The following is a 24,657-nucleotide window of genomic DNA, read 5'->3' on the forward strand; positions in this document are numbered from 1 at the left end:
AAATATAACTTGGATGGCTCTTCTTTACCTAATACCCTGCCTTTTTCCTCGCTTTACCTCATACGGCTGTTTTGAAACTGAGCGAATGGAACAGATCAGACAGAACATGGGAAATGAAATTCGTTCAAAACATTGAGCGAACCATTCAGGATTTCATTTCATTTTCTATCAAAGTTGAAAATAATGTTATTGCTAATTTGCCAATCGCAAGAAGGCTTCGGGAAACTGAAATGTGGGCTGGTTATTTATACGAAGGCTAACCCAAACTACGGTTTTACGCAACCTGGGGGCCTCGGGCTTTCTCTATAAGACGGGGTTGAGTTTAAAACTGAATGTTCAGATAAGGTCAGATAAAGGTCCAACTAATCGAGGACTGTTTAAGACGCGGGTTTGATAAAAAAAGGCTAAACGTTGCTTAACTAAAATTAGCACTTTGTGTCCGCAATAGTTTTCGGGTAAGGTTACGATGAAGTAATATCTTTTTGTTACTTCCTTTCGCGAGACTTATATTTAACGATTTTCGCAGTGAGGGAAAGTGTTACGCTGCCGAAGATAGGAGAGAAAGGAGTTCCTGAGGCAATTTCATGCGCTCTTGTATAACTCTGCTTGTTGCAAAGGACGAAGTCAAACTGTTTGCAGTTTCGTTTTGTTATAATGTCATTGGAAACTACAGTATTGTTATGGAAATTGAAAATCAGTTGTGCAAATCTGAGACTTCTTATTTGTTGATGCAGATCAGTATTTCGACAATACTCGCGAAATGTGGGTCCTTTTAAGATTTTTATTTGGCCGAAGCGAAGTATACCCGTTCCATTTTCGTGAAATTAAGTTCCTGCGAAAATATTTAACAATACGAAGTATTCTCGCCTTTTGTTCAATTCGAAGAAGCCAACTGACACCCAGTATGACGAAACGCTCGAAACGTCAGCTTTAAAACTCTTTACGATGGCCAATTTACGTTATCGACTCAGCTGATAATACCAATAAAAATACCGCGACATCCGTGTAATTTGGAGTTCATGCTTAAGGGAGAATCCGTATGTTTGAATCATCCCAACTCTTATCGTGGAGACCAAAGTATTCACTGAGTATCCAGCTGTTCACATGAGGGTAGGTGGCTCGAGGGTTGTCAATTGTGTTTGATTATGAAACATGTGAGTAGGCAGGTTTAAAATAATCCACCAACATGAGCCATCAACTCTCCAGACGCATGATTCACTTACCCACGCCGATTGTACCATCTCTTCAAGACTGTGGCTGTCGCCTCATGTGAGGTGTTCAAGAGTCTTGTGGGTTAGTTGGAGTTTGTAGTTAGCTCCTCGAGCGTAAGTGATGTTCACAAAGGACTCTAATGAAGCAAATAAAGAAAAGCAAGCATTTTAAGGGGGCGTGTCTCTCTTCTGAAAAGGCTTAACATTGACCCATTCCCGTTTCTTTTCCTGTGGTTGATTCCTTGAGGGCTGAGTAAGTTGTGTTAACCTTTTGTATGCATATTCTCTATACTGTTCTCTATACATTTCCTTAGGTGCTGACAAAAAGAAATTTTTTTAACCATCAAGAGCTTCTTGAGTTGGTGACCATTTCTGATATACTCGTGACCTTAATGTGTGATCAGGAGGTGATATCGGAAAGAGAAATTTGATACCAGTCACTCCTAGGGTCAAAAGATTCACGGAGGAGTTACGTAAATCAGCTTTAAAGTTCAGTCCAGTTCTTAACTCTACATGATGCGAAATCTAGTTTGCTTGGCGACTTTGATTCTTAACAAATATTGGATCAGGTTGTTACTTCATTTTATGGCCCATATTAACCCAATGCACGGCCGGTAGGTCCGCTCCTTACCAGAGGGACGAATCTTTATTGCCCTTTGTTCATATGAATATTTTCTGTCAGAGAATAATAAACTTAGGTTTTAGCATGGTTGTAATTAAATAGGCTATTTCCGAAGTGTATTAAAGTTCACATGGCAACCAGGTGGACAATCAGACTGGTTTGATGCTACTCTGGTATAAAGATTTAAGGAATTTAACCGAGAAGTTACATTCATAGACCCAACGTTTCGACTCTTCTGTCTATTGCCTTCATCTGGGGTGATCTAAACGCTGCAACAAGAGATCCTTTTATACGCTCCCTAATTAACTGCCCTTTTATCTGACGCGGTATAAATAAGCGTCAGGAAATACGAGTTACACAATCTCCGAGTAACAGAAACCCTCACTCAGTTGGAGAACAAAAAGAGTTATTTTCAAACGAAAGATTTCGCACCCAAATGGAGTTGTTGTTTCTTTCGACTTAAATAACCGGAGGAAAACTAGCGACGCAAACGTACGTGACGTGAAGTAGCTAAAAAAAATGTTTGGTGTGTAATGATTCGGAAAAACTTTATCATGTAAATTTCAGCTCTGCTACCGAAATATGCATGTTGCGGCCTTTTTAAAAAGTTTTTCCCAGTAGACATTCATTGTTGCGTGAACAGTTCTCCACCTTGGTGACTGTGATCTTGGTCGCTTTGGTAAATTCTGGAAACCAGAGTCAGCGAGATTGACTAGACCAATAGGAATCCTTGATTTGTATTTTCGATCTCAGGAAAAAACACTCAATCGAAAATTTAAGGAAGGAAAGGGCTAAAAGGAAACCATTTAAATTCAGTGAAATTTGTAACATGTCCCTGCGTTCCACGTGAATGCGTAGCACAGCTTCGCGGGGTTAATTATTCACTGTTTATATAACATAACTTTCCCAACATAAACAGAAAACTTAAACAATAAGGAGATAAAACAAATAAGGGGAACGCGATTACGTCACCTTAAGTCAATTTTGTACCGTTTCTCAAGACGACTCAGAAGTCGCTTCAACCGTCTTTGTTAGAAATAAATCCATTGTTTTTTAGCTGGACTCTTTTCGCGGCTGAGAAAATGTCTTAATGCGCTCGTAATCAAAGCGAAATCGAGGGCAACAATGCGAGACTGATAGATTAACAGAAAAGTAAAGTAGATTCGATTTACTTCGTGGACGGATCACCAGACGATCCTCGGGTTTTCCCAGTGCCGTCTCAACATGATCACGTGATCGCTTACGACACGTGTACTGTTGATAAATTTTGCAGGCAGGCGCAGCTGGGTGAAGTTCACTCAATGTTATCGGCATCAGAAGACTACTCCATAATCCGCTGAAAGTTTCGCCGGGTATAAGTTGCCTAGTTTTGTTTGCCGGCCGGTGAAGAGAATATTTGGCTTTACATCAAAATGGAGAGAATTCGAAACGGTGGACCGAAAGCAAATGGCTTTGCGACGGGGAAAAAGCTAAATGGAGTTGATCAACTGGCGTGGCACAAAATTTCATACAAAGCATTGTTCGGCCTTCTCTTTGTCACTCCGGCCCTGGTACAGTATAGTTTGGGTTTGCCTTATTGGTGCTATCCACTAACCTTCGCCGTCTTGTTTCTGCCAGTATTTGGTGTCTTCATGGTGGCATTCAACCGAATGTGTGTCGCTGAAAGCGGTACGAAATCAACGAATGTCAAACGGTTCATTGAATTCACAGACCAGGTTCTCGCTTCAAAATACGCCAATCGAAAAATACCAATGATAGTCCTTTACGAGGCTTACGCTGATGGCAAGCTAGACTTCAAATGTGATGTGCTAGAAGCTTTAGAAAACCGTCACCAATTCTGTACCTACGAACTGACATTTGAACATATCAAGTTTTTGCTCTGTAATTTTATTCCTGAAGTGATTTTTCATTCAAGGAATCAAGACGCCGAACAAGTTTGTGATCACTATGACCGTGGCAATGACTTTTATCACGGATTTCTTGGCCCCATAATGATTTACACATCAGGAATATGTAGAGATGAAACGGAAAATCTCGAAGATATGCAGGTGAACAAGCTGAAGAGCGTGTGCGAAAAGTGTCAGTTGAAAGAAGGCGAGCGGCATTTAGACATCGGCTGTGGGTGGGGTACCCTGGTCAATTATGCAGCAGAAAATCACGGAACCTACTCAACTGGCGTTACTATAGCCAATCGTCAAGTAGAGTGGGCTGAGGGAGTAGCAGAAGAGAAGAAGCTTGGTAGCCGCAGTAAATTTCTCTGCCTAGACTACCGTGATATACCAAACGTGAAATTCAACAAAATCACATGTCTGGAAATGGCAGAGCATGTTGGTGTGAGGAAATTTCAATCCTTCCTGGCTCAGGTTCGTGACATGCTGGAGGATGATGGCATCTTCTTCCTTCAAATTGCTGGGTTGCGTCGAACCTGGCAGTGGGAAGATTTCATTTGGGGTCTGTTTATGGCAAAATATATCTTCCCAGGTGCAGATGCAAGCTGTCCATTGGGTTGGGTTGTCACTCAACTGGAGAAGGCTGGCTTTGAAGTCCATTCTTCAGAAACCATTGGGGTACACTACTCGCTGACAATCAATCACTGGTACAATAATTGGATGAAGCCCCAAACCCAAGCTGCCATGACAGAAAAGTATGGCAGAATTGTACGAATCTGGAATATTTTCCTGGCATGGTCAACCATAATAGCTCGTCAAGGCAATTCAACTTGCACTCAGCTGGTATGCCATAAAAATCTAAATGTGTATGATCGCTTGAAATTGTTCAAGGTGAAATCTAAGTGAGTACTTTTTATTCTAGCATGAAACAAATCTAGGTGTCTTGTGAAAGAGTCTTGAATCGTGATCTAGAATATTAATGTTTGTTAACCTTTGTGACAACTACACAGTTGTCATGGGGAATTTTATCAGCTTAACTACATTGTGACTTAAATTTGAAGGGACAAGTTATTATTTACATGATGAAAAATGTGTCAAGATGTACTTGTTATTAAGTCTCATCTGCAGTTTAAGCATGATTCCATCATGACTAAAAATAATTTGACACTTTTCTTTTTTATTTACACCGATCATAATGATTTGAGTTTTGTTTCTTTCCCTCATTTGAATTTATGTTGAACATCAGTAATTTTTGGCCAGTTGAACTGGCCAATGGAAGGATTTTTTTGAAAATTAAAAGCAAGTTCTCTGACTGACTTGAGAATTTTATTTTACCTAGTCAGAAATGTGTTTCCACTTTCATTAGTATCAAATTTGATTTCCTTCATGTTACATATTTAACAATATTAGTCCATTTAGATTGACAGTTGTCAGATAGAATTTTTGAGAAATGGAAATTTAACTGGCTCAAATATCCACAAAGCATATATCTTTCCCTGAGAACTGTTTAATATATGAACATGTTTGATGAACAGACTTGTAAGCTGCTGCAAAACGCTCTCTCTGATTCTATTTCTTGATTAGTTGTGTGATAGTAACTACACAGTGAAAAGAAAATAGAGAGTTTTGAATTTACACATGAGTAAGCAAAGAGGAAAATTTACATTTCATTACTAATGGGAACACAGCTTTTTTTTTCCTTTCTGCACTGTAAGATTTACTTTTGGTGAAGAAATGGGAGGTGGTCAGATAGAACAGCTGTTTTATATAGCAGCATAACTATGATTGAACAACATCTGTCTAGCTCATTAGTCACTTACAATGTTTTGTGAATAGCTAACCACATCAATGACTATGAGTTAGTCATTGCCTCAAAAAGTTAAGAATTTGTTGAGCAAGAATGGTTTCTAGTGTGATATTCTAAGCACATATTTTGTGAGAAGTGCCATGATATTTATTTTAAAACACAGAGGAATTTCTTTGGATTGTGTGACTGAAATTGTATTTATGACCACTCCCTTATTTAATGGAATATAAAATTAAGTATACACAAGGGGATTTGAATGAAGATTCTAAATAAGGGTTTCTGTTCACATCAGTCATTTTCATATATCCTATCATGGAGAGATTTTACTTCCTTTATCAAGTTCAATGCCTTTGTAGGTAGACTTTTTATGATTTCAATTTTTCTTTCCTCTCTCTCTTTCACTCCTCTATTTGTTGATGTTGTGGTTTTAAATCAGAATTTCAAGCTTGCACAGTATAAAATGATTAAAATAATTTTCCTTATCTGTTGTTTTTCAAGCTATGAACTTAAGACTGTAAGCTACATTCTACTGAAAAGAAGATTATTGTTATGGTTAAATTAAAGCAAACCAATGCCCGCCGATTAAAGTTATAAATTGCTTGCTAATGTATAGAAAAACATGGATCAGTGATTCCCTCAAGGACTAAATCAAAATGATTCCCATAATTTTGCTTGAGACTATTCCTCCAAAATGGTCTCAAGTCAATATATATTAGATTAATGACAAATTTGTTCTCTTTTAAATAATTTTCTGCTATCCTTATTGCAATCAGTGTTGATGTAAAAAATTTATTTATTTAAATCATCATCAGTAAAAATAATATTTATTGGTAAAGTAACTATCAGTAATTGAAAGTTAGGGATGAAAGCATACTTGTAGCAGGTTTAATTCTGGCGAAATTTCCTTGAAGAGGAGCATTTTGGCCAAACTAGATAAATTTTTCTTTAAATATGAATTCTTAAATGTTTTGTTCAGTCGTTCATTTTGTGTTTACATTGCGGGGCTGAAATTTGTTCTGTCAGCGCCTATACTTGCTTTTGCAGTATCAATTGATTGTTGATATTAAAACAGCAATAATTTTTTTTCATGTGAGCTCAACACAGGGAATTTCCCTAGTGGCATTTGCTTAGCATTTAGAATGATTGGTCTGTAACTACATGCTCTCTCTACCAGTTTAAAGATTTAAGATTTGAAGTACATTTTAATATCATTGTTCACAAGCCAGTGTTATTGTATATCTTTAATTTCTCTGTTTTCATTTGTGGGTATGTTATGGAGTGATGAAAGTGTGATGGTTGCAAAGAGAATGAGACTGAAATTTGTTTCATTGGAGGACTTAAATAAGAAAATTTGGAGTGCGGTTTTTAAATGATCCTGTGCCTTGACTTGATAACTAAGTAAAGGTGACTTTTCTTTGTGTCTGCATATCTTGCTGCAAAAAACTTAGATTTTTTTAGAAATCCTAATGAAAAATTTACATACAAAAATTGAGCATTTACAATCGTTGCTTGAAAAGCATATGGTAGAACCTCAGTCGACAATTTGAACTGCAGATGAAAATTAATACAGTTCACAGTACTAGGGAATTTGTTGAGTTGATTGACTGCAAAATGCACGTCAAGGGAGAATCCATTCAAGTTATTGAGGTTCCACCACATGTAGAGGTGATAACTATCATAGTATTCTGAGTGCTTACTTGCACTTATTGTAAGGAAGAGCAGTTTTCTTGGCTGCGCCAAGTTGTAAAATATTGCTCATGAAAAGTATGGCTGTGGGCTAAAACTAGCATAACTAAGTTGTAGTCATGATACAAAAGTGTGGCAAAAAATACTAACAGCTGGGCTAAAAGAAAGTATTCTTGCTGGCAAGAATATCTCCTGTGTTTTTTCCAACACCTTTGTATCTTGGATTTTTGTCAACTGAATCAACAATACCATAGTGTTACTGGCAGTAAAACTCTTACTGTACAGGACAATGTGCCATGCATGTGAATTGAAATTCATTTATTTTTATTATTAATAGTGCCATGTGACTTACTTATGATGCCTATACTTGATGCTAGATTATATTTCTGTTATGTTATCAGTAATGTTACAGTTCTTACATAATGCTATATTTTTATGTAAAACGGATTATTGCATGTTGCTTGGGATATTTTTCACAAAGACCAGATTTGATCTTCAGATGCAGGCTTTTTGTACTTTTTAAGTTTCTCATGAAAGATTTTCAGTTCAGTAAAAGTAATTTTAATTTCAAAGAACTGTCATTCAAGATTCCATACTAGTCTTTCCTTTTCTGGGTGTAACAGTGAAATTTTTCAAATATTTCAGTGCTTTGGTATGGCAAAAATACCATATTAAGGAGAGACTGTAATTAGTAAATGGTATTTATATGCTGGAACTGATTCTATTGCAAAAGGAGAATTCAGCTGTATTTATCCTGAGGGTTGTCAAAAAGATTTTGAGCAACTGGACTACTTCCTAAAGTAGGCAGCATTAGAGGTCAAAAGCTCCAGGCAAGGGCTATGGGAACCACCAGCTTTTGGAATAGCCAATGTGTTTTTCAGAGCAGATTGTAAAATACACCAGTTGCCAGCTTCTTTTGACAACCCTGACTTTAGTTTGTTGTAGTAGAAAAATTTTCAGTGTAATCTTTATTGGAGGATCTTGTTGATAACTTTTTTTCAATCACAATCAAGAACTGAAGAAAGCTTTCTGGTTAGAGCAAATCATTGAAAAGTTTTTGAATGAGTGCTAGTCAAGTAATGTGGTTCTAAAAACACCCAAGGGACTTGCAAGAATTATTTCGCCAATCACAATGTAAATTGACTCCTAGCATTTTCCACATCTCTATCTAGTTTCAGTTATCTTCCTAGCCAGAAAACTATTTATTTGGTACTCTAGGAAAATGATAACACAAAGTTTAAACCTCTGGTTCAAATTTGGTATTTAAAGTTATGCTTTGCAATCCTGGAGTCAACCACAGAGTTACGAAGGGTTTTGTTCTGTACAACTCTTTTATTTACTGTAGTTTTTGTTAAACATTTCAATACCCAAAATATACTTAATATCTATTTATAATGCAGGTCTTAATTAAGGATTAATTTAAATGAGGATCAGGAAAGGGGGATTTTGGTGGAAGTGGAAATAAATGTTTTATTAAGGAATCAAATAAACTGATAATATTAATGACATTATTAATTTTCTTGGTGCTTGTAATTTTATGTGTAGCATCTTTAGAAACTTTCATCTAATTGTGCTTTAATTTGGTTTGAAATAAATTTATTGTGTGAAGCATTGTTGTTGCCCCTTTGATTTTAATTAGTTTGAGTAACCCATAGTTGATCAGTTTTAAGTCCTTTCACATGAAATTTTTTTAGTTGATTATGCCATGACAATTGCAAAGCCAACTTGTGGATATTTGGGCAGAATATCTTAAAATGAATTCTTCTATGTCAAGGAATTTGAAGTGTTTGGTTCCAAATGGCACTAAACTCAATGCATAGAGGTAAAGGACCAAGCAGCTGATTAATTGAATGACTGAGAACATTAAAAGACTTGACATGTTTCAAAGCGTTCGATAAATATATAATGCAATATTTTCATTCAACCCTAACTAGCTTCCCATCACTTAATTCTATATCCCTTTCATCTTCTTTCTCACACTTCAAAGATGTCTTTCTCTCCAAAGTGTGCCTTCATCCACGATTAAGCGTTCAATTTAATCTTACGAGACCGCAGACTTGGAAATTTAGTTTCTGTTATCTTGAAAAGAACGCATAATGTGGTATTGGAGAGCACAGTCATTTCCCAACACCCACCCGGCCCCTAAGGAATCCTGCAGCCTGCTATGAAGGCCTGGCTACGAATTCCTATTGTGTCGATACAAACATGGCGGATTTATTGCAGACGAGAGGAGGAAAGGAGTATGTCCCTTTTATCATTGTTATAGACCTTGTGAGTGAAACAAAGTAGCTTCCTTCAAAGGATCATCGATTAGTTTATTAAGGATGTTTAGGGATCCCTTTTCACACTTGTGTTTTTCTCCAGCTCTAATGCTGACCAGTCTTAATTGAGCGAGCTTTACATGAAAATTCAAGTGAAGTTGCAGCGTGTGTTTGAGTTGTTGCTACGTTGATGTTTGTTCTTCTTCGATCTACGAAGATATTTTACAACCCAATCAGTCATCCACTATCCTATAGTTTCTAATGGAAGGTAATGGGGCAGAAATTCAGGTGCACAGTGATGCGGAGGACAACGGCTCTGCCGCAGGCAGATTGTCAAATTGTAGCTACAACAGCGAAGACGATAGTTTACTTGGTTTCGAAGACGATCTCGAAGGAGACGAAGAAGATGAAGAAGAGTTGGATGCTGAAGAGACAGTGACTTCCGCAAAAAATAATGAAGAAGTAAAAACAAAGAGAAAAAGAAAGCAGATCGACCCCAACAAACGAAAGCGGATTCGGCGAATTTTGCGCGAAGATGAACTGACAGAGGTTACAATTTCGGCCCAAAAAGAGGAGCGTGAGCGACTCCGAAGACTTGAACTTCAAAGAAGCTTAGCAGCATCTTCCACTAGTACTTCTAAAATTGGTGAAAATTTAAGCTCAGCATCACCGAGTGCTTCATCGAGGCCCTCAACCCCAATTGCTGTAGACGCCAGAGAGAAGAAAGACATTGAACCGCATGTGATTGTTATTGATAGTGATGATGATGAAGATTCCAGACCCTCCACTGCAGCTGTTAACTGTGATCATTTAAAGCAAGCAGCTGAGAATGTTAATGGAGAGTTTATTGAGATTATTAGTTCAGATTCAGAGGTTGATGATGTCAGTGATAACGATGATGATGAAGATTATGATGATGATGATGCCACTCCTTGTAAACGGAAGGATGTTGACTATGAAAACAGTGGGTTGCATGTTGATGACAGTCTCAATAAACCTGATTTGCAAGGACGAGTGCTTGTTAATGTCAGTCATCCTGCTGATGAAGAAGACATTTTTCTTGCCCCACAGATTGCTAGAGTTATAAAAGCACATCAGGTAGGGTATTCAAAAAAATTATTACATTATACAGCTTGTATGCTTAATGTTGCCTGTAGAATATGCCACTACTTAACTCATTACACCCTAGAAATTATTGTGCATATTCCACATACAGTTCTCCTGATATTTCCTAAAGTGCTGACAAGGAGAATTTCTTGCGACCACAATGTGTGATTCAGAGTTGATATTGTGAAAAGAAATTAGATGCTTGTCACTCTCAATGATTCATAAGGTTAAAACAGCTTATTTTGCCTTCATGAGTAAACCACCTTTACCCTTTAACCCCCATGAGTGACCAAGACAGAATTTATCCTTACAATATCAGGTAGACAAGTGATGAGATTAGCAAAAAAGTCAGCCAGGAGGTCAATTAGTTGTTGATCAAATAAAAAATTCTCTGAATTAACATCATAAAAATTGTATGACAGACAGTAATAAGAAGTGCTAATGAGGTCTTGGGATTGGAAAGGTTAAATAATACCAAAAAATAATTATTCATTAATATGTTTTTTCTCTTTTGCTCACAGATCGGTGGGATCAGGTTCCTGTATGACAACCTTGTTGAGACACTAAAACGTTTCAAAGTCAGCACAGGGTTTGGTTGTATTTTAGCCCATTCAATGGGTCTTGGTAAAACTCTTCAAGTAGTTAGTTTTATTGACATATTCTTGAGATACACCACAGCCAAGAAAGTGCTCTGTGTTGTGCCAATTAACACAATACAAAACTGGCAAGCAGAGTTTAACATGTGGTTGCCACCTAAACCAGGGCTCATTACAGATAGCAATGGAACCTTTGTGGAGAGTTCTGATTCTAGCACAGTTCATTACAGAGAATTTGAGGTGTACTTGTTGGGTGAAAATCACAAGACTACAATGGCCAGAGCCAAAGTTATAGGTATGTGAATCTTTTTTAGCAGGTTTGCAAACTGCAAATTGTCATGGATATAAGTAAAACAAAATTAACCTCAGGAGTTTCAAGAAAGGCTGCTTACCAGCTGTCTTCTGCTGCCTACAAGACCTGTTACAGTGGTCTGTTTAGTCTGCGAGCAGGCTCTTGTGTTTGGGTTTTACCTCATGGCCCAAATTTCCAAACTTGTTACTGTTAAGTTATTTTTTTTTGTGTTTTTTTATGAGTTCCTTTTTTCTACATGTAACAAGTGCAATGTTTCTTTATGCCACAAATGTTAAGGTGAGTGGAACCACAATGGTGGAGTACTTCTGATGGGTTATGAGCTGTATAGACTTCTGTCAACTGTGACACCCTCCATGTCAAGTGCAAAGAGTATGCCAACGAAAAAGAAGAAATCACCAACTCTTGACAAAATGAATGGTGAACCAGAAGTTATAGATCTTGATGAAGAGGAAAAACACATGGAACTACTAATTGGTAAGTTGTTTTTTATGGTTATTACACAGGGTTCCTTTTGGTTTTAAAAAATCAGTGTTGTCACACTTGAAAAAGGGTTTGTTTACTGAGCTTCTTAAGAGGAGGAAATAGGGTTCACTATTTCTCTAATTCTATTTACAAACATGACACTATGTACACTGCTGATCCAAGCAGCATTCAGGATGTGCATCTCATAAGGACTTTGTGATGGCCTTGCCCATGGTAGAGTCTTTGTGGCTCAGCATTGGAGCGTGGAATCACAAAGTCAGACTTTCGATTCCTCATGGGGACCTAAAATTTTTCTTTGTCCCTTGCTCATGACAAGAGAAAAAAACATCGTTTGCCAAGGAAATAGAGTGTTTTAAATATAACTTTGCTTTTTAACTCACAGGAGTTCAGAGAGCACTGTGTAAACCTGGTGCTGACTTAGTCATTTGTGACGAAGGGCACAGAATCAAGAATGACCAGGCAAATACATCACAGGCACTAAAGAAGATCCACACCAGGTATGAACAATTTCCTCCCTAACATCAGTATGCATATTCTCCTTACCTCCATGTGCACATTTTCTAATATGCTGACAAAGAGAATTTGTATAACGATCAAGAAGTTCCTTAGTTTGTTATAATTTCCTGTTATTCTTGTATCAAGTCCATTACCAAGAAGTTGAGCTAAAATTAAACCTGATTGCTTCATTCAACTTTGCAACTAAGACTGAATGAAAGCAGCCTCACAAGTCTACTTTCCCTAGATTTATCTGGGCAATCAGAACAAAGAAAAATTACTAGCGATCAAACACACTTTTCTTATTCGTGAGTATTAGGGTAAAGTCTGTACTGGCTCACCCAACTGGAGTCTATCCCAGTTTCCTTAGCATGAAGCAACAAGGAGTATTAACACTCCCCCCCCCACCCCCCTGCTGAATGGGATGTTAGTCTTTCACAAGTTAACCCCCCAGTATTTCATCAGGCTTCCCTGATAATTTGCCACTACCAATTTATACTCCTGGATGGAGAGTCAGGCACGGCGAGTTTAAAGTGTTTTTCACCAAAATCACCTGTCTCGGCCAGGTCTGTACCCATACCCCTCAACCTGGAGTCCACTGCACTGACTAGTAGGCCACTGTGTATAATGGTATTACTAGCTATGTAATAAATCTTTTTTCATTAGACGGCGGGTCGTTTTAACAGGATATCCATTGCAAAACAACCTTCAGGAATACTGGTGCATGGTAGACTTTGTCCGACCCAACTTTCTGGGAACCAAACAGGAGTTTTGCAACATGTTTGAGAGACCTATACTCAATGGACAATGTTCTGACAGCACTCCATCAGTAAGTATTAATTACAGGGTTCATCAACCCATTATCCTGAATTAACTCTGTGATGTTTGGCTCAGGAAAGCAATAAAGACAAGAGTAGGCACATGAAAGTCATGGAAATTTATTATTAAGCTTGAAGGATCAACATCAGTATCTTGGCAACTGTGCACCTACCCCTCCCCTTTACCCAATGACAACCCTAAATTGTTATCAGTCAACTGTTGTTGGGTTTGGGGAGGGGTGAGGGAAGGTAAGCAGTCGCTCAGATACTGACTTTGATCTAGAGTGAAAGAAGACAAACTTGGCAAACTTTCTGTTGATCTGTATGTAATGTGCATTGCTTACAATAGCTTTTATCAGCCAAAAGGAATATTTTAAGGAGATGTGTTATTCACTTACTCTGATTATAAGAAAAAGATTTTTAAGCTCTATAGAATCACCATGAAGACAAAATTCGTTTGCCTTTGATTAAAATGTCGCAGTGTGTGACAGCAATGGTAGAGTATGACCATAAAGTCTATAAAGGTACAGGTTATAATAAGTTTTTTCTGTTATCTAGGATGTAAAGATAATGAGATACAGAGCCCATGTACTTCACAGTCTGCTCGAAGGATTTGTGCAAAGGTAAAATAGTTCAAAGAACTTGTGTTAGTATGAAAAATACTTTCCCCTGACCTTCTTTCAATACACTTACTTTCAGACGATAATTAACAGCAAACCCAAAAACTAAGGGAATACATTATTAGGCAACAATAAGAGTAGTTCCAGGTGCCTTCTTTTCAGTTTGGTTAGAGGTTATTGATTTAACTGGTTTTGCCCAAGCTGAGGAGTTGTCAGGTTCTAAGATCTAGGCATTTATTCTGTTTTTTGTTCACTTGAAGTCAAGAATTTATTTATGTGTTAATTTTATAATTATTCATACAATTATTTCTGTTACTTCTTTTTAGACGGAGTCAAGCAGTTCTTACAAGATGCCTCCCAGTCAAAGAAGAGCACATAATTTTGGTTAATATGTCAGCTATCCAGAAAGAACTGTACAACACATTTGTTGATCGTCTGTTGCGTTCTGTTGGGTACATTAATCCCATCAAGGGTTTCCACACATGCACCAAGGTACAACAATAGTTAATACAAAAAGATAAAAACTTGATAAAAATATATATATCAAGGAGACTCCATGTTGCCGTACATCTGTTAGGTAATGTGTGACAGATAAGATCAAAATGTGGTCAGAACAAAAGATTACTTTATGTAATATCTTATGGATAATCCTACTTATCATGTAAATAAGATGACATACATCCTGATATTTTACAATATAAAACATATCCTTTGGTAGATTTGGAACCATCCTGACATATTTTACCACTCACTGGATATGAAGGATGCTGATAGGAATGAGTCTCCTTTGGTAAGCATAGAATACGTAAATGCTGCTTAGGAACTGAATTTGATGTCCATGCTGTAAGTGACAGACCAAATTTTTTTTGCTAAGCTGTGATTTAATTTAAATTGCCTTTGCTTACACTAATTTAAATAATTTCTTTCTTCCAGACAATTCTTGAAGATTCTAATGGATCATCACAAAGTTCAAAGAGGAATTCTCCTTCAGACTTAATGTCAGCTACCACATCTACACTGAACCAAGACACGAGAGCAAATTCAAGTGCTGCAGGACTCTCACAGAATCATTCTTCAGGATCAGTTGTATCTCCTTATTTTCCATCATCAGCAAATTCCCAGACAGTTAAAACTGATCCTGTCCCTGTTTCTTCTCAAGCTACCACACAAACAGAACAGACAGTAACCACAACAACTCAACCAAGCCGCAGTGTACAAGATACTTCAGTGTCAGTTATTCAAACAGTAGCAGCACAAATGGATCGCAGTTGTGTTCTTGTGGGAGATATGACATGGGTGAGTTGATCAGTTTTTATGAATGAGTCAGCTTTTAATGGATGAATATTTACTTTGCTAGTCATTGCCGCTCTCAGATTTCAATATGTGCAGCCCCACATGTGTCATGAAAAGAAAATGTTTGTGTAACACATTCTGTAGTCATCTCATTTTTCATGTGAAAATGTGGGCAAATCCTGATATTTATTTTATGAGTTAACACTAAAACAGTGAGGTAATATGGCATAAAAAGATGCTTTTAACTCATTTATTCCTGCAATGATTGCAATAATTATTTGCGGGCAGATGATTTCCAGAGTTGATCTCTCTTTCACTCCTGAGATCTTGACAACAGTTCTCTTCACTGGCTTACATACATCTCTCCCAATTCTGGTTATGAGAATTTGGTACTGAGTCAAGCAATATACCATACTTAATTTTTTGTCCTATCTTCTTGCCATATTCTAGCATATTACCATACTTTTTGTTCACCCAAAGAAGTTCATTGGTGAAACTTTCAACTCCTGTGAGTGATCAAGACAGAATTTCTTCTTACAATATCAAGCAGAAAAGTGATGAGAATATAGAAAAATATCAATTTGGGGATAATTAGTTGATCTAATGCCAAATTTTCCCAACCATCATCTTAAGAATTATATGGCAGACAGTAAAGAGAATCACTAATGAGATCTTGTGAGTGAAAGGACTAAGGACAAATCTTTGTCTGGTTTACTAACCAAAGAAAATATTTCTGTGTCTGTTTGTATCAGTGTGGCCTGCCAAGGTTGATAAAGGAATAATTAGGGGAATGTCTGTGAAGAGAGAAGGTTGTGATGCATTATTTAAATCCCCCAACTCATACAAATTTAGTGAGGTCTGTATGAGAATTTACAATTCAATCATGTGATCCTTTTTGATGTTCAGGCCAAGACTCTGTTCAAAGACTACCAGGTTGGAGTGATGAAAAATGGCGGCAAACTTGTTGTGTTGATGGAGATTATAGAAGAAAGCTTAAAACTGGGAGAAAAAATTCTCATTTTTAGGTAAGGTTCAAGAAGCTTAAAATTAAAAGGAACAAATAATCTGCTCTTTCTCTTGAGCACTGCTACTCTCTAGTATTTCATTTAGTACATGACAGAAGATGGTAAATTCTGGACTCAGGTGTTGAGTAAAGAAAGTTTTCTTTCACTCTTCCTAACTGTTTTAATCTCTTCACTCCCATAAGTGACCAAGACAGAATTTCTCCTTACAATATCAATACAATATCAAGCAGGCAGGTGATGAGAATGGAGAAGAACATCAATCATGGGATTATTAGTTGATCCACTACCAAATTCTCTGAACTAACATCATAAGAATTGTAAGGCAGATAGTAAGGAGAATTACTAATTAGATCTTGGGAGTGAAAGGGTTAACATTTTACACTAAGCTTTGAGACCTTGTTCTTAACCCTTAAACAAACAAAATCAAATTGTGGATTCTCTCCTCTGGCTGCGACATATTTCCTTGTAAATATGTTTTGAGAATATGGTGTTAGATCAAGATGACCACTTCTACCTGATAAGTTTGAGTATTCTCATTACCTGTTTGCTGGATGTTGTATCAATATTTTAGGGAGAAGTTATGGTTACATGTTTGTCACTTCTGGGAGCTAAAGAGTTAAACTGAACCAGATACAGCAGTGGTAGACAGTTGGATTACTTTCCTTATTGCCATTTTGGTTGATGGAGTGTTGAAAATATACTGTGGGAAGTTTCATATCGATCGTTTATTGGATAAGTGTTAACTCTTTACACCCTAACATCAGTATGCTTTTTCTCTATACTGTTCTCCTCTCATTTCCTAACGTGCAGATTAGGAGAATTTGTTTAACGGTCAAAAGCGTCTTTAGTTGGGATCATTTCGCTTATGCTCGTGGCCTTAATGTTTGATTCAGGGGTGATATGGTAAGGGGAAATTAGATGTGAGTCACTCATTGAAAGAGGTTAGAGAGTTAAGGGTTAAGTTGACAGTCTTTATCCCCAGGGGTGTGTTTTTATGAGAGGTTCAATGTTGAGGTATAATAAAATGGGATTTTAGTTATCTATGTCAACTTTGTATTTTTATTTCTATTTTCTTCCAGTCAGAGCCTGTCCACCTTAAGTGTGATTGAGGAATTCCTTTCCAAGCGTGATGTTCCTTTTTTTCCTGGTCGGGTCACTGATACGGGAAAGTCTACCAGATGGGCTAAGAACAAGAGTTATTATCGTAAGCTCCTTTATGTAAATTGCCATTTTAAACTACGGTAGCCATGGCTAATGTTTTGAATGTGTTCTACACTTCTACTTGTTCTGTTATGAAAGGTAAAAAATCTTAGGCCAGGGGACCATGAATTACCAGATAATATTTGGGCGTCACTATCTACTGAGTTACGAAGCGGCACGGCATTTTCCTTTATTTTAATCTTCTTCGATCCTTTCTTCCTTCGTCCGTGGGCGGCCGAGAAATGGTGAACCCATATTGTTATAGAGAGACTGCTGATACATGTGAGCATGAGCAGAGAGTCAATGGTCCCAATGGTTGTATTTCGTAGGGCTGGATGGGAACACCTCGGCACAAGAGAGGGAAAGGCTCATCAATCGTTTCAACGCTCCAGACAACACTGATGTCTTGCTGTTTATGTTGTCAACAAGGTCTGCGATAGTTGTGTACAAGAACAATTTTCTGTCAAGTGTCAAAGTACTTCAGAGTAAGCTTTTGCTTCACTCTGTGATTGGTCCAGGAATCTCTTGCTATTTGCCCAAATCAACCAACCAACGGGCACTCTGGATTTTGGAGATTAATTGAAGTGACTTTTTAATGATTTTCAACGTCTTATTGACAATCAAATCACCGTTATTAGTGAGAATAGTTTACATTTACATTATTTTTATTAGACAGAGAGCCATAAGAGGGGGAAAAAGTATCTCTTGAGGCCTTTAAATGTTGGGTGTCTTTGGAGAGTGTCTCTTGAAGACAAACAAAAATTCATAGAACTTTAGTATTTTGATGGTTTTGTGCAGAACTGGAAACTAGCTTGAAGTCTGGCTCATGAGTAACCGAATTTGTGATTACGAAATGAATAGGATAGAATACCACTTTTTGATAAAAGTTCAAAAGCTAAAACTGATCACTATTATTTTTGTATAAACTTTTCTTTTAATTTAGTTTCAACGAATGGCATGTACATTGCAGTATTCTAAATTTCCTCGTGTCCTTCTTCCAGGGCGGGATGTCTTGGTATCAATCTTATTGGTGCAAACCGTGTTGTTGTGTTTGATGCTTCGTGGAATCCGTGTCATGATGTGCAGGCTGTGTGTAGGTATGAAAAGACCATTTTGTTTTTGTTTCATCAGGCGATAAATTTCTTTTCTTTGTTACTATATTTAACACAGATCATCAGTGAAAATTGATCTTCACTGCCAGAACAATTTTCAATTGAGTGTCGAAAGTCATTCGGAACTCCCTTGGTTTTGTTTCATTTTAATATGTGATTGATCCAGAAAACTCGCGCCATACAATCTAAACCAATCAGATTGAGGACAAAATCGACCGCAACCTGGTAACTCGCGTTTTCCCGCGCTTCAAGCCGTTTTTTTATTTTTACTCTAGAGTCTCAAAGACTCCATCATTGGCTCCTTTTGTTATAATCTTGTGTTTTGATTGGCTGGTAAGCATGTTAAAAGGAAACAGGCTTTCACTTGGCTACAGCCTGAACCTTCCAGAGACCACTCAGGTGCTTCTGCATATTGAGCTACAAAGCCTTGTGTTTGGAGCGAAACAAATTAAAGTGGCCTCGTGGTTATTACTGAGTTGACCCAAAATTTGTATTTATTTATTTTTATAGGGTTTATCGCTATGGACAGCTGAAGCCCGTTCATATTTACCGTCTTATCAGTACAGGGACAATGGAAAAGAAGATTTATGATCGACAAATATCGAAGCAAGGCATGGCTAGTAAGTAATGTAAGCTGTTGGCAACATAAGTGTTCTTTAAGTTGTTCTCTGATTCTGCGATGGCAACAATTTGTAACTTGAAGGCAGCTAGTCGCATGAAAACTGAAATTACCTGGAGATTTTAAGGGGTTACTTCATCAGCCAATTTCTCCGCGTTCCATCCTAGTATACAATAGCGCAGAAAAAGGCAACATCACAACACTAGTATCTTCCTACTCTCTTCTTTGTGAAGACTGGGTTATGTAACGTTTGCTAATCATGTAACTTAAAGAACTATAACATTAAATCATTTGCAGATTTCCCATACCTGCTTTATGGTTCGACATAGCCCTGAAATTTTGCTTCTTCTTTCCAAGGGTGCTCTGCAAATTGAGCTTCGATCAAATCAGCGATAATTCTTGTTCTGCTCTTTAGATCGAATCGTCGACGAGCTCAATCCGGAGGCAAACTTCACCAAACAAGAAATAATGAAGTTAATTTGTGAGAAGGTAAACTGCACTTTTTGAAATGTTTTTAAACGGAAAGAGTTTTATAATTCCTCTTGAGTTTCACTTCGCTTTTCTTTATTCACATCAGTCTATAGATAACCGCCCAAAGTTTTAAGGCAACTGCCTCTTCAATCTAACCCCACCCTCTCCCCCAAAGTAATCAATCGCACGACGAGTTCTTGTTTGATTCGTTTTATTTGCTTTTAAAGGAGGCTACTTCTCCCGCGGCTGACTTATCAGCAGCCGCTGACCAGTTCAGTGATCCCGTGTTGGTCAGACTGTGTCGACAGTGTAACTCTTGGATCTCCAAGGTCAGTCAAGTGATATTCTTTCGTCTAAAATCTGTCACTAGTGTCTAAAATAGGACCATTTTGACTTTGTCAAGATCTTTTAGAAGTATGTTTCACTCGTCTTGGTTGGTTTCCAGGTGCCTTTTAAGCACGACTCACTTCTGGTGGATAGAAAAGAAATGAAGTTGACCAAAGCAGAGAAGCGAGAAGCCAAAAGAGGTATTCAGACGTGTGTGCTCTGTTCCAGTTATCATCCATCGTTAAGATCAGCGTGAAGGACCAGTCCCAATTTATATCCTAGGAAAGGAGGGGGGGGGGGATTAGGTGGGATCATATGTTTTTCAGGGGGGGCGGAGGGCTGGGAAAGGGGAGGAGAGTCAGTCGTCGCCATATAGTATAAAGAAGGGGCTGTAGAAAACTGACCGCTGATTAACAGTCAATAAAAGGGGAGAGGAAGTCATAAGAATATCACAGAGTAAATGGAAGGACTATGTGACGAAAATCCTCCATACCCCCCCTCCCCCCCTCCCCCCCTCCCCCCCTCCCATTTCAAATCCTTTGCCAAGCATGACAAAATGTATAACATTATTTTTAAGAGAGTTTAAAGTGTGGGGAAATGCATTGAAATGCGGAAATATGAAACCTTTGTTAGGGGCGGTAAATTTAGAACCTTTGGCAATGCACGAGATGTGTATTTTTTGTGAGTGCGGGACAACTCGTAGTTTGAGCCACGCGCGGATAAACTTGCTGTTTGTACCAAATAGTACAAGTTGTTCAATTGCTGCCATGGCAGGGAAATACGGTGTAACTTGGCGTAAGCGCAAGGAAAACTTTACCCATTGACAAGAACGAGGTATGATCATTGACTCCAGTTGGTTTTCTGGTTCGACCCCTGAGGAGGAAGGAAGCTATGTTTTAATAAACTGTTTAATTGCTTTCCCAGAAATGCTGGAAATGAACTGGTTCGGAAGCAAAACAACGCTTTGTTTGGATTGAAAATTTAAAAAAAATTAGAGTTAATGCGACAGCATTAACGAAAGCTGTTTGTCTTTTTTGCAGGGTATGAAATGGAGAAAAGACTAGCCTTGCAAGGACAAAAGCACTATCCTGGTGTTATTCAACCGGTTTATAGCAGGTATGGAAAACAGGGTTATTTCAGATTTTGCGCAAATTTAGTTGTAATGACGATGATGTTTAGGACTGCGTAAAGTGGTTGTGAATGCCATGAGTATGCTAGTCCTATGAAACAAACCTTTAATATATAGGTATCTTTTTCAGAAACAACCAACCCTTCGTTCCAAAACCGGTTTATCCTGTTGGATCGGTTCCTCTACTAACTCAGACAATCGGTCCTAACTGCACTCATCATCATCCTTGTCCCCAGCTCCCCCTTTCGTCTGGCTTCCATCTCCCACCGGCTTCCTTTATACGTGCTGGTGTTCCTGTACCACCTGTTCGGGGGAATGTGCAGTCGTCGCAATGTACTACTTCAACAGCCTCATCAACTTATTCACAGGGTAGCCAGCACGGGAACCAGGAGGCCAGTACGTCTAAAGACGATGTCGTTATGATCGACCTTGACGATTTGCCTTCGCCGACGCACCCCGAGCGAGAATCGATCAGTCACCTGCGAGCACAGGCACACCAATCGCAGACAAACGGGGATTTGGTCAGGATGGCCCAACATGCATTTCCTAGTGTTTCCCCTGCGTTTATTAACGTGCTGTTAAATCAAGGAAATTCTCAAGAAGCTCAGGAATCAGACGCTCAAGGTTCCCACAAAACTATCACTCACGGTTCCAAGTCCCCAAATGAGCATCGTTCCCAGTCTTCCACCGCTCAATCCAAAGCAAATTCCGAAGCTTTAGACGTCGACATTAACTCGTCTGAGACCAATGTTGTGGACAGCACGCAGTCAAAAAACGGAGATGCTGCTGTAAAGAATGTCAAAGTGAAAAAGGTCGTTGCGAAGACTCCTAATCAGGAACAGATCGACTTACAATTGTCCTCTCCGCCAATAATAGTAGAGGTATCATTGGAGTCTGATCAACTTGATCAGTCGAGCCAACAAGAGAAGACGGGTGTGTCATTATCACCCACCCAACCCCTAGTGGTAGACGTTTCAGTAGCTTCAGATGAGCTCGAAAATTCAGCCTCACAAGGGGCAGATGCAGCCTCTTCTTAATCACCCCTTCCCTGGTACAAGAAAAACTAGGCAATTATCTTACTTGGAGGAAACCAGAAGAGGCTTGACAACCTTTGGGAATGGGTGGGAGAACAGTTCGGTGGAAGATTCCATTGACTGAAATACTTCTAGTGATACATGGGTTGCATACCGTGAGGCAGTCCTTATTGAAATAAGAAATCAGGGTTATCTTTTGGCAGTATTTTGGCTTTCACCGAATTTTAAATCGTGCCTAACGAGATAGTGCAAAGGGCACGTGGCAATCCGAGGCGGACTTTCTTTAACTATGGGATTGGTTCGAATATCAGCCAATCCGAGGAAGTGTTCGGCATTGGTGTGCTGAAGCTTCATATCATTTGAATCGATCGACTTCTTGGAGGTTGTGATCAAATTGTAGAAAGAAGGAGCAAGAAGGAAATTTTCAGAATTATCATTAGTTTTAATAGCATCACTATCATTATTAGTTGAAGTATTATTTTTATCATTAACAATGATTCCACGATTTACTTTGCTACAACAATTTACTTTGGTTTTTCCGCACTCATCTTTTTTTCCCTCAATCTGAGTCTTTACCACGACAAGCTTGACAAATGCCACTTATACAGACCTCACCAATCGTGTCGTTTTAAAATACCTAACTCTCACTGAGTCAAGTGCTAACCTTGATACCTTCCAGTTAAAGGTATCAAGAAAATTTTTGATAAACGCGAACGTTAATGATATGAATATTTAACTTTGATCAAAGGGAAAGTTATTTTTATTATTATTTAACTTCAGTATAACTAAATGCAGTCAAGGCAAAGACCTCTGCCCACACTTAGTGAACGAGAAAATTTCGTTAGAGCTTTTTGACGTTGTTTGCTCTTTTTCTCCGAATTTCACGCGGTGGAAAATCTCACGAACATGTTCAGACTACAGTATTCAGTGTTTACTGCAAGAAGAAAGTTTAGCCAAACCTTTCGATTTATATATAGGTGTATATTATTTTAACTGAGGAGATGTGCGATATTTGTAATAAATGCACATTCTTTTACTTTAAACGAGTTATACAATCATTCTGATTGCTGCAAGAGAGCTCTTGAAAGTCATTTTTCGATGGCAGAAAGGGTTACACTGAATCAGGGTAATTTAGTGTTATCAACTGAGTTGATAAGGTATTGGCCTCTGTAAAGAGTTTCAAAGCGAACGTTTCGAGCGTTAGCCCTCAGAGGGATTCACACAACTCCTCCATTTGCTCTGACTCTCTAACTATGGGCTAACACTCGAAACATCAGCTTTGAAACTCTTTACGGTGGCTAATTTACGCTATCAACTCAGTTGATAAAACTAAATTACCGTGTTATACTCTCCTACCGACAGAGAACCACAGTTTCTTTCGAAACTTACCCCCTTTATACTGAATCAGTTTTATAACGCAGTAAATTTGTAAAGCTTACATAATGAACGAACACAAATGCTAGTCCCCAGGCTCTGTCCTTTGATATCATCTGCTGGAAGGCTGGGATAAGGGCGAGTCTCTCAGTGACGTCTTGGCTCAAGGGCTTAAGCGACTAGCGATGGGACTGACGAAGTGTTCGCAAGGAAGTGAGAATCAGAGTCTTGTAATTATTTGACATTTATCGCGCCAATTTATCAAATCTTGTCCGCGCATACGGGTCGCAACTTTGTTTTGACCAGAAGTCCTTGAAAACAAAACGTATACATGAGCCGATAATTATTACCTCCTGTACAGTATTTAACGTTTATATTCGCAGCATATAATGAAGAATCATACACAATTACGACCGCAGCATCGAAAATGATGACTGAAAAAGAAATTTATAAATTTCGCAATTTTTTAGATTAATTTAATTGATGTGTCGGTGTTAGAGCTTTTTTTTGCTGACTATAAAAAGCCGGACATCAATTCTAAAACTGAAAATGAAAATGCAAGCCATGTTTAGTTTCTCCATATTGTTAATTGGAGTTCCCATCTAATTTGTTATGCGCGTGTTCATCTATAGTTCTTGTCATTGTCACATGGATTTTCTTAAGGTCCCTGAAAGTGAAGTGACAAAAAAATGGATTGTCTGTGCTTTTTCTTTTTCAAAAAGCCAGGGTCGAAAGTGTACAAAGAAACACGTGAGTAGAGATTATTTTTAAAGCTCTAATGTTATCTTGAGTGAGGCATCGCTTTTAACAACAATTTCCTACCAAAAAAAAAATTGATTACATGTTCTCCATTTTACTCTCTGCTCTTTTATTGCATTAAATAGAAATCACTTATCAAGGTAAATAAGTACTCATGAAAGATAAAAATAGAAGTTGCATTAGTAAATATGAAAAGTCAGAAGATTAAAGGCGGCTGCAATCTACCCAGATCCATCTAATTAAGGTCATGTTATGTGCACAAGAAAATTTCTTCTTGGAAACCTCTTCCTTCGATTTTATTCGTTTTTATGTTTAATTTAGCATTCACGAGAAGTTCTGGAGAATCTGAAAGCAGTAATTGATTCGAAAGCGATGATTTGTCTTGTGTAAAACAACACACCGCTAA

The 24,657-nt window shown here is 38.1% G+C and overlaps 2 protein-coding genes across 2 annotated transcripts; both read left to right on the plus strand.

Moving 5' to 3' along the window:
• The first annotated feature begins 3,088 nt into the window (after window positions 1-3,088).
• LOC131787843 (uncharacterized) lies at window positions 3,089-8,823 on the plus strand. The gene has a single exon (XM_059104909.2). It carries the CDS (start codon window positions 3,246-3,248, stop codon window positions 4,626-4,628), a length of 1,383 nt encoding a protein of 460 aa, XP_058960892.2. The 5' UTR covers window positions 3,089-3,245; the 3' UTR covers window positions 4,629-8,823.
• A 598-nt stretch (window positions 8,824-9,421) lies between these two features.
• Window positions 9,422-23,161, plus strand: LOC131787842 (helicase ARIP4). The gene is made up of 19 exons (XM_059104908.2): window positions 9,422-10,574; window positions 11,105-11,474; window positions 11,769-11,966; window positions 12,358-12,472; window positions 13,137-13,299; window positions 13,847-13,911; window positions 14,235-14,400; window positions 14,627-14,698; window positions 14,842-15,204; window positions 16,108-16,226; window positions 17,306-17,430; window positions 17,756-17,855; window positions 18,428-18,523; window positions 19,049-19,158; window positions 19,573-19,646; window positions 19,856-19,957; window positions 20,074-20,155; window positions 20,996-21,071; window positions 21,215-23,161. The coding sequence occupies exons 1-19, from the start codon at window positions 9,738-9,740 to the stop codon at window positions 22,119-22,121; spliced, it is 4,140 nt and encodes a 1,379-aa protein (XP_058960891.2). The 5' UTR covers window positions 9,422-9,737; the 3' UTR covers window positions 22,122-23,161.
• The last annotated feature ends 1,496 nt before the right edge of the window (window positions 23,162-24,657 follow it).

The sequence above is a fragment of the Pocillopora verrucosa genome, chromosome 11 (genome assembly GCF_036669915.1).
Source record: "Pocillopora verrucosa isolate sample1 chromosome 11, ASM3666991v2, whole genome shotgun sequence".
NCBI classification, from domain to species: domain Eukaryota; kingdom Metazoa; phylum Cnidaria; class Anthozoa; order Scleractinia; family Pocilloporidae; genus Pocillopora; species Pocillopora verrucosa.

What these genes read in the sequence shown, in the direction of transcription:
- LOC131787843 (XM_059104909.2), top strand. Translation starts at nt 3,246, where the DNA reads ATGGAGAGAATTCGAAACGGTGGACCGAAAGCAAATGGCTTTGCGACG.
- LOC131787842 (XM_059104908.2), top strand. Translation starts at nt 9,738, where the DNA reads ATGGAAGGTAATGGGGCAGAAATTCAGGTGCACAGTGATGCGGAGGAC. An exon ending in CTAAAGAAGATCCACACCAG is followed by an intron (nt 12,473 to 13,136) that starts GTATGAACAATT and finishes TTTTTTCATTAG; the next exon opens with ACGGCGGGTCGTTTTAACAG. An exon ending in CTCGAAGGATTTGTGCAAAG is followed by an intron (nt 13,912 to 14,234) that starts GTAAAATAGTTC and finishes ACTTCTTTTTAG; the next exon opens with ACGGAGTCAAGCAGTTCTTA.